Source organism: Camellia sinensis, chromosome 13, assembly GCF_055761805.1.
Source record: "Camellia sinensis isolate YWXY chromosome 13, ASM5576180v1, whole genome shotgun sequence".
NCBI lineage: Eukaryota > Viridiplantae > Streptophyta > Magnoliopsida > Ericales > Theaceae > Camellia > Camellia sinensis.
In genome coordinates this window covers 45,765,852-45,775,410 of record NC_138973.1, presented here as the reverse complement: position 1 = coordinate 45,775,410, position 9,559 = coordinate 45,765,852, and the positions used below count along the sequence as shown (strand labels likewise).

General features: G+C 37.6%; 1 protein-coding gene across 1 annotated transcript; it reads left to right on the top strand.

The window, feature by feature from the left end:
• Positions 1-8,219: 8,219 nt before the first annotated feature.
• On the top strand, positions 8,220-9,267 carry LOC145805348 (uncharacterized). Its single transcript, XM_082900468.1, has 3 exons — positions 8,220-8,391; positions 8,437-8,654; positions 8,761-9,267. The coding sequence occupies exons 1-3, from the start codon at positions 8,220-8,222 to the stop codon at positions 9,265-9,267; spliced, it is 897 nt and encodes a 298-aa protein (XP_082756594.1).
• Positions 9,268-9,559: the final 292 nt, after the last annotated feature.

Below are 9,559 nucleotides of genomic sequence, written 5' to 3'. Positions count from 1 at the left end.
TAAGTTACAAGTTATGTACTGAATGTGGATAAATTAACGTTCTTACATAATTAATGTTTGTTCATATAGATGCACAGCTCATTGGACTATTGGTGTTTTTGTTTATTGCTTCTGCAAGCCCCGATTATTTTGATTATACAGGAAGGCCTTTGGTAAACTCGGATTACTGGCCGGTTACGACGCTAAACCTATAGGGGCGGGTTTGGCTCGTGACAATCACTATCATTATATATCAGTAGCATAGTAGAATTTTGTTTAACTTTACCATAATTGGCTTCCCTTTCTTCATTGTTGGTATTTCGATACCAACATTCTGTAGCATAATGTCTAAATTTTTGACAAACATGACATTGAGTTTGAGATTAGTCATACTTTTGTGGTCGTATGTATCGACCTCTTCCTCGACCTTTTTGACTGTTAATTGTTGGTGGTCGACAATCTCCATAATCATGTTGTTGTTGTGGACGTCTTGTACTATTGTACTAGGAATATCTTTCTCTTCCTCGTTGATTTGAGGTTTCCTTTCTTCCTTTTATTGAAAGCTTTGTTTGGAGGCTTGCTCAAGGGAACTTGATGCAGTCTTCTTATTGATTATTTGCTCATGAATTTCTAATGATGCTTGCAATTCATTGATTTTCAAGTTGTTAAAATCTTTTGATTCTTCAATGGCAACAACTACATGTTCGAATTTCAAACTAAGTGATTTAAGTATTTTTCAATAACTCAAGTTTTTTCAATCTTGTCACCGAGTCTTTTAATTTTGTTGACAATAGTCAAAGTTCTGGTAAAGTATTCAGAAATTGACTCATTATCCTTCATTTGCAATAATTTGAATTCTCCTCGTAAGACGTGTAATCGAATTCTTGTGATTTTCTCAATTCCTCAGTTTGCCTTTTCAAGAGTTTCCTATGTTTTTTTTTATGTGCTTGCAGTGGAGATCTTTTTGAAAATAGCTGGATCTATGCCTTGATAAATTAAATATAAGGCTTTCTTGTCTTTTGTCTTTGCATCTTTAAGTGCATTCTTCTGAGCTTATATCAAAGTTTCTTCATTTTCTTTGAACGCTAGTTCATCATATCTGCGCTCCACCAAATCCCATAGATCTTGGGATGATAGGAGTACGTTCATCTGTATATTCCAATAATCATAATTGCCTTTGTTTAATTTTGGAAACTAAGGTTGGAAGAAATTTTCTATGGACGCCATTGAATAGCTTGCTTTAATCTTCAAATATTTTTAGAAATTAAATTTTCAAAATCTGACCATACGGATGAGTCTGGAATGGTCCAAATAGTTAGAAAAACACTATTGGATTATTGTGATTGGACTCCGGATGGCTTAGGTATTGCCAAAATAAATCTAACGGTTTAGATTTGCTGAAAATTTGCGGCACAAAGCACTGGATCAAAACTTCAAATTCCATGCATTAGACTGGCGTCGGATGACATCAGTGGCTCAATCAGTGCACGACTAGTACGGCGGCGCAACTTCAGCTTGTGGCTTGGCTCGGCGTGCATGTGGTGCTAGATGACATCACTTGTATGACGTTAGCAATTCACACGTCGTCTTCCTCTAGAGCATGTGGGGCACATGGGCCAAGTGGCCTAAGCATGGTCACGGCATCGTTGGCGCGTGTGGCGTGTGTGGCTTCCTCAGTGCTCAATTTTTTACACAGTTTTTTCTTACGTGATCGTCTCAACGAGATCTTCAACTTGCTATGATCAAAAGTTGATTTCGACAACTTTTATTTCTGGGTGATTCTGAAAATTGCTTTGTTCTGCCTATGTTTTTGCAGAAATTCGGTCTCCTAGGTTCTGATACCACTAATGGTGGGTTTCTATATATTTTGTATGAAATTTATGATGTCTCACACACAAACAAATGAATAAATTTACTTTCAAACAAATACAGTATGTGGGTTTTATCTTCCACCTCTCTATCTCTCAAACCTCTTATGGGTTTCTTGATTTATTGATTAATATCTATAACAACCTCCTAACAATTTATTTTTAGGTTTCTAAGCCATATTAAATGTGTGTGTGTTTATATTTGTAGTTTGAATTCAGTTTCTTACCTTCTAAGTTTCTATTATGGTGAGCTTCGAGGAAGCTTCATAGCTTGTTTCTTCATTCTAGTCTTCTATCTTCAGGTAGCTTCTGGAGAGGGATGGAAGGTTCAAGTTTATTCTCCAACAATAATTAGATTAGTACAAGAAAGAAAAAAAAGAGAAAGAAAAAGAACATATAATCTCATTTATAATAATTTATGGATCAATAACACTACATAGAATAATATCATTATTGCGCTTAATTGTTCAGTTTCTCTTTGTTTCTCTCACCCACAACCAAGGTTCTAAATATCGGTCGGTACGTGCCATATCGGCTAGTTCGTACCGAAAAATTGGACTCCCGAGTCGGATATTGGCCGGTATACCGGTGAGAATAAAATTCACATCCGTAGCGGCCGATTCCCGATATGTATCGGCTTGAATCCGATACATGAGCGATACAGTTCCGATACACGTATTCTATTATCGGTACGACTGAAAAATGGAGCAAAGCACTTGCAAAATAATTGAACAAAGCAAAGCACCTGCAAAAGCAAAAAATAATTGAGCAAAGCACCTGCAAAAGCAAAAATAATCAAGCAATACACATACAGACTCACGGACCACCATAAATTTGTAACAACCTGTAGACACCCCATTTTTGACCGTCCTTAAGACTTGGACGTCATCGTTTGAACACTCGATGATTACCCTTATTTGTGTTCGTCTTGAGTTCCCGGAGGTCTCGGTTACGCGCCTTGCCTTAGGACCTCTCGACTCGACTGTGTTGTGTTTGGTTTTGCACCAAACACTTGTGTTCTTGTTTGGAGGGCAGGGAATGGCTTGTTGGCCATCCCCACTCCTCACCGGCCATGTCGTGAGGCCACCGGCCATTGGTGATGGCCGATCGGCACTTTGTGTGGTCGACCGACCATTTAGTTGGCCGATGGCCTCCTTTTCTGGCCGGTACCACATTGCTGCCTCTTGCAAGCATGGTGTATGCAAGTTGTGCCAGCTGGGATGCACAGACCCTCCCCTCTACACACGTGTGTGGCTGTTTTGGCCCATTTGCCCCTTTTTTGATCCAAACTTCTTCTAGAAGATTGCACCTTTTGCTCAAGCTTCTTGAGGAAGCTTGGCCCTTTGTCTTAGCTTCCTCAAGAAACTTGGACCTTTGGGATAGCTTCTCTTAGAAGCTTCAAGTCTTTGCCTTGTCTATATAAGGAGACCTCTCTTCTCCATTTGGGAGGTTCAGCAAAATCAAACCTAAAACATATATGTTCTAATATATATATTTTCTCTCTCTATATCTCCCTCTCTCTCTCTTCATTTTGTGTATGTTTGAGGGCCTAAAAGTGTATTTAGTTCTTAGTTTTGTACTAAGACACCTACTATTACACCATACTTCGAATTTGGAGGTCTTGAGGGTTTGTTCTTGGAGCATTGGGTTAGTTTTGATCAGAAGAAGAGGGCTGAACTTGCTGTTCTTGAAGTGTTCTTCAAGGGTAACACTATTTACTTTATATTCCCCAATCTTGCACTAGTCTTTAACCTATCTTGCATATTGATTTAAGTTTTGTGTATAACTGAAAAACGTCTTGTATTTGCCTGCTTAAGATCTTTCATTAAGGTCATTTCGGTGTTGGGGGTCGACCTCCCCCTCTTAGGCCTTGTTTGGCCCCTTTTGTGCTCTCTTTGATAAGCTTTGGGGACTTTTGTGTATTGGCCTTCTCACCACTGAAATCCAGTGGATTTTTAGTAGTGAAGAAGGGGTTTTGAAGTCTTGCATAGGGGAGGGACACCCCTCTCCCTTGGTCTCTCTTTTGTTTGCATTTTTGGCCCATAAGGGTAACATGTATGATTAGTTGTTTTTGGCTTCATTCCAGAGGTTTTTGGGTGTTATTGGGTCATATTATGCCTCTGTTTTTGGTCGGATTAGTGACCCCTTCCATGCTTAATATACTTGCTTTGTATTCCTCTCTTTTGCCTAGAAGTGCATCATGTATTTAGTCTACCATGCTCTCATGTTTTGGCCTAACTTTGTGAAGTTCTTATCCATGTCTTACCATGCTTGAGGTCTGTTGGGAACTGTTTTGGTCATATTTGCCGTGTTTAGGGTAGCCCCTTTGTATTTTGGCTTATAAGCCTTGATGGTGTGAGTCATGAGCATGCTTTAGTCGGGTTATTTTAGCGATTTGGAATCACTTCTCATGCTATTTCAGTCCCTAATCCATGCTTGTATGCTTGCATTCATCACCCCTTTCATGCCTTGAAGGATTGTTCTTTTATGCCTAAAAATGAGTCATTGTGTATGATACCATGTTTAGGCATTTGAGGCTACCATATCAGTGAATTTTGGGGTGTATTTTGATGCATAGAAACTCTTTTCTTTTTTTTTGGTTGCTTAGTTCATGCCATGAGTGCTTGGGGTAGGTGTTGAGCAACGCTCTCTTTTGTGGCCTTGAATCCCTTCCATTTTTGTATCCATTCCCTAGCATGTTTTGGCATTCTTGGCATGCTTTTCAGAGTTTAACATGATTGTTTAATGTCCATGTATATCACCTTTGAGTGTTCTTGAGAGTAGCCCTCCATGCTTGGGTGATGGGCCTTGGTGTGTGCACACTTGCATGCATAATTTGTCCCCTTTTGCATAATCTTTTGGCCATTGTTTTGGGGTGTGGCTGAGGCCTCCCATTTCGGTTTAAGTCCCTCCTTGTGTATAGTTGCATGTTTGACATATTGCCTCTAATTACGGGCTTACATTACACCATGCTTGCATCATATATTAGGTTGCATCGCATTGTAGCATTGCATACTTGGCACTTTACATTCTTGCATGATAGGTTACCTTGCATTTGGCATGCCTTGTAACTTAGCCTCATGTTGCATATTTGAGCCACGTTACATTTTTTAGCCATGTTTGTATACATGCATTGCATGGTTTGGTTTGGGGTGTCAAACCAAGCATGAGGGGTGAGGTGTGTTCGTACTCAAAGTGACGAAACACGCCTCAACTCTCGGTCGCCAATGCCCTTGACCCCAACTGGATAGGGCATAAGGCATTTATCTCTTTTATGTATGCATTTACATTAAGTTGCAAACTTGGTGCCTTAGGCCATCATGCATCGAAATGCGTGATTGGTGGCCCGAGTACCGAGGGTCACACTCCCATGAGTCCGTAGCATGATTGGGAGAGTGGCCATGCATACATTGCTTTGAATTTCCTTGCCATGCACTGTCTGCTCTCTGTTGCTGTCAAAAACAGGTTTCTGCAGAAAGAAATGGCCGGCCAGCTACATACAGTGCCGATCGACCATCAATATCCAGCCGGTGGTGTAACTTTTGGCCGATAAATCCATCCCTATGGCCGGTGAACTTGAATTGTGGCCGGTGACCCCCCAGAGCACTCAAAGGGTGATTCAAAATGGGTATGGGGACTTTCAGAATTTTCAGAGGAGCAAGGCAATGTAAACAGAGGCAACAGTGGCATGGCACGGGTTTTCGGGCAGGGCGAGTCGAGCATGCATCATCCTAGCATTCCGAGGCAGGGCTGCGGCCATCCTCTTTCTGCATTTAATTTGTTAATTAAATAGAAGATATGTAATATTTAATTAGTTAGAAGGGTTAATTATTTATTTGTTTTGTATTATTTATTCGGACCCTCCGAGCGAGGGAAATTGTGTAATAAGTGTGCGTGAGTGTGTGTATGTCTTCCAACCCCACGTCTTTCTTCCCTTTTATTTACTAGCTTTCAATGGTTAGTTCAGGGTATGTTTCAATTAGCATACTTATGATAACATGTTTGCATACATTCATTCGTTCTGCATGCACCGGGCTCGGCACATCATACTAACTGCATTTGTATTTCAATCCCAAATTAAATACGTGTTACCTGTAGCATTTCACATGTCATTTTAGAATAGTCGAGCCTATTATAGTTGCATTCCTGCATGTGTTACATTAGGCATTTTTGTATAATTAAGACCATGCATGGATTTCTAACATAACTTATGTTTTGGCTTGGAGTACTCTGTAAGTCTTTTCGCTTTAGCATCGTTGCATGCGTGTGAGTGTTGCCATGACAGCATGCTTACCATGTGGCTAAATGCTTATGTGATATAACTGCATGACTGCCTGTGGGTGAAGGTTGGATTGTTTGAATTGGAACAACTCGTTGAAATCCGTGTTTTAGCCTACTCGCGAGTAGCAAATTTCAAACGTTTTCTAAACAAACGGATATGCAATGCTTTGTTCCAAATTAGACGATTTAGTCTATACTTTTGTGTTGTGCGCATCACATAGTAATTCTAGCTAAAATAATTGGAATAAGAACGCATAATGTTTTCAAAACAAGATATCATGGTTAGTAGAGGCCGATCTTCGGATCGGGCGAGAGGGGGTGCTCATAACTGACCTTCCCCAATCGTACCCAAGTTCCCGAGTCGAGGCAACTTTGGTGATGACGGACACGTGGCCTTAGGCAAACGAGTCAGGGTTTCCTAAATTCCCAAAATAAAATATTTAGGTGGCGACTCTGTATCTGGCAAAGCAGTCCATGTTTGGCCCTTCTTTCCTAAAAATCTGTTTTCCAAAATAATTTACCGGATTTGGACTTTTTGGCTTAGATTAAGAACCATGACGATTTGAGAGTCCGAACTGTAGTGAGCCCAAAATGAACAGAACGGGATTTCCTCCCGGGGCGTTCAGGGGATGTCTACACAACCTCTAAAGAAAAACCCTCAATCGAACCAAATCCAAATCGTCAATCAAACCTAAATCCATCTCCCTGGGGCATCGATCTTGTAAAGTGTTGCAGTGAGAAGCATCAAATCGAACCCAAACCCATCATCGCTTTCAAGCTTCTTCGTTGAAGGTGTGCTCTCTCATGCTCTGTTTATATATTTGTCATGCTCAGTTTTTTCTTTTGGAAGAATAAGTCATGCTTTTGCTTGTTAAGTTGTTTGTGTTTGGTTTATAATTTGTTTTTTTTTTTTTTCCCCTTTTTTCTGTTTGTTTTGTGGTAATTTATTATTTATATTATGGTATGGGATGAGAATGAGATATATTTTAATATATATTTATGATTGTTCAAATATTTATATATATATATATATATATATTTTTTTTTTTCTTCCTGTTTTGTAGTTGATTTAAGCCATTGTTGTGTGGTTATATTATGGTCTGGGATGAGAGATATTTTAATATATATATATATATATATGATTTTTCAAATATTTATATATATTTTTTGTTTTGTTTTGTTTTGTTTGTTTTTTTTTTTTTCCTTTTTTCTGTTTTGTAGTTGATTTAAGCCATTGTTCTGTGGTTATATAATGGTATGGGAAGAGAGATATTTTAATATGTATATTTATGATTGTTCAAATATTTATATATATATTATTATTTTTTTTTTTCTTAGCAATGTACCTGTAGAGTATGTTTCATACTTATTTCACTTCTTCATTCCTTTAAGTTGATTTATTAGACTCATTGTTCATGAACCTATTAAAACCAATAAATTAAGTGGTAGCAATGTATAATTAGGTTCATGTATCAAATCTGCTTGACTGACTTTCGCTACAGTTTTCAAAACTTTTGTCTGTCAACAGCTTGATTGTTCATTTTTTTTTAAAGATGTTTAATATTTTAGATTTTTTATTTTTATTTAAAGAGGTTTAATCTGTTAGATTTTTTTATTGTTATTTCAGATTTTATTTTAGATTTTTTAATCTGTCAAATTTTTTTATTTCAGATTATTTTTATATCAGATTTTTTTTAAAGAGGTTTCATCTGTCAGATTTTTTTAAAGAGGTAAAGAGGTTTAATATTTTAGATTTTTTATTTTTATTTTAAATGCGTTATTATTAGTAACTAAATTAGAATTACAATATTTGTTAATTGAGAATTGTTATTGTAGATAATTGAAAGTTATAATGGCGCACAAAGGTGGTTCTAATGGAAAACCTCCAAGTGATGATATTGGTTGGAAATTTAATAAAATTAGGTGTAAATTTTGTAGAAAAGAGCTAAATGGTGGTATAACTAGGTTGAAGTAACATTTGGCCCATATGAAAGGTCAAGTCGCACCTTGTGCTAATGTCAGTGGTGAAGTTCGAACACTAAGACAGATCATTTGAATAATTATAAGGGCAAAAAGCTTGACAAAAGAAATATGAATGAGGAATTGATAGAACAAATTAGAGCCAGTCAGTGTGATGATGATGAAAATGATGAGGAGGACTTAGAAATGGTTATGGCCCGACAAAATAGGGCTGACGATATTGAGGTTGCACCTCCTCTTGGTTTTGCTCGGCGAAGCCATAGTGTTCGTGAGGCTAGTACAGGTAGGAAATAGATTGATACATCCTCTCCAGAAGTTCAATTATTAGACATAGATGTGGATCTTTATAGGACCAATGGCAACAAACAATCCAAACTCTCCTCTAGATTCTTGAAAGAAGCAAAGAAAAAATTAGGAAGAGCAGTTAGCCAGTTTGTATTATTCACTCCAGTGCCTACTAATGTTGTTAATTCTAAATGGCTAGAACCAATGTTGGATACTGCAAGAGAGGTTGGAAAAGGAACAAAGCTACCTACTTCTTATGAAGTAAGCCTCTAACTTAAAGTTTGAAAAAACTCTATTTATGTTTAAAAATAAATAAATTGTTAAGATGCTTGTTAATAGTTTTTGTTTGTTATTTATTATTAAACAGGTAACTGAAGTGTATTTACCAGTGGAGTATGAACCTTTACAAAATTGGATAAAATCTCATAAATCTAGTTGGGCTGAGAGAGGTGTTACAATTATGTGTGATGGATGGTCTGGACCCACAAGAAAGCACATTGTTAATTTTGTTGTGTATAGCAATCGTGGAACAATTTTTCAGAAGTCTGTGGATGTAACTGATGTACCTAGTAGGACAGCTAATTATTACTTAGGCCTCATGGACAAGGTAGTTGATGAAATTGGAGAAGAATATGTTGTGCAAATCGTAACTAATAACAAAGCTGCGATAAAGGCAGCTGGTTACAAACTCATGCAAAAAAGGGAGAATTTGTATTGGATAGGATGTGCAGTTCATTGTATTGATCTTATGTTAGAGGATATTGGAAAGAAAAAAAGTGTAGCAAAGGTGTTGGATTGTGCAAAAGTAATCACACGCTTTATTTACAACTCCAATTGGGTCATTGATTTTTATGAAGAGATTCACAGGAGATAGAGAGTTGTTACGTCCTGTCATCACATGCTTTGCCACCAATTTCATTACTTTGGAAAGCATTGCTAAGCATAAGACTGCTTTACAAGATATGTTTCATTCTCAAGAGTGGAAGCACAACAAATGGTCCAAAAAGGATGATGCAAAAGAAGCGAAAAAAATTATACAAAGTAGGGATTTTTGGACCAAGGCAGCAGATGTATTAAAAGTTCAAAAACCACTTCTAAAGGTGCTTAGACTTGTAGATGGGAATGAAAAGCCCACAATAGGTTTTATATATGAAGCCATGGATAGA

Bases quoted from the DNA above. Each gene is read 5' to 3' on its own strand.
- LOC145805348 (XM_082900468.1), top strand. From the start codon at position 8,220: ATGAATGAGGAATTGATAGAACAAATTAGAGCCAGTCAGTGTGATGAT. The intron at 8,392-8,436 runs GTAGGAAATAGA...TTCAATTATTAG, and splicing joins TGTTCGTGAGGCTAGTACAG to ACATAGATGTGGATCTTTAT. The intron at 8,655-8,760 runs GTAAGCCTCTAA...ATTATTAAACAG, and splicing joins AGCTACCTACTTCTTATGAA to GTAACTGAAGTGTATTTACC.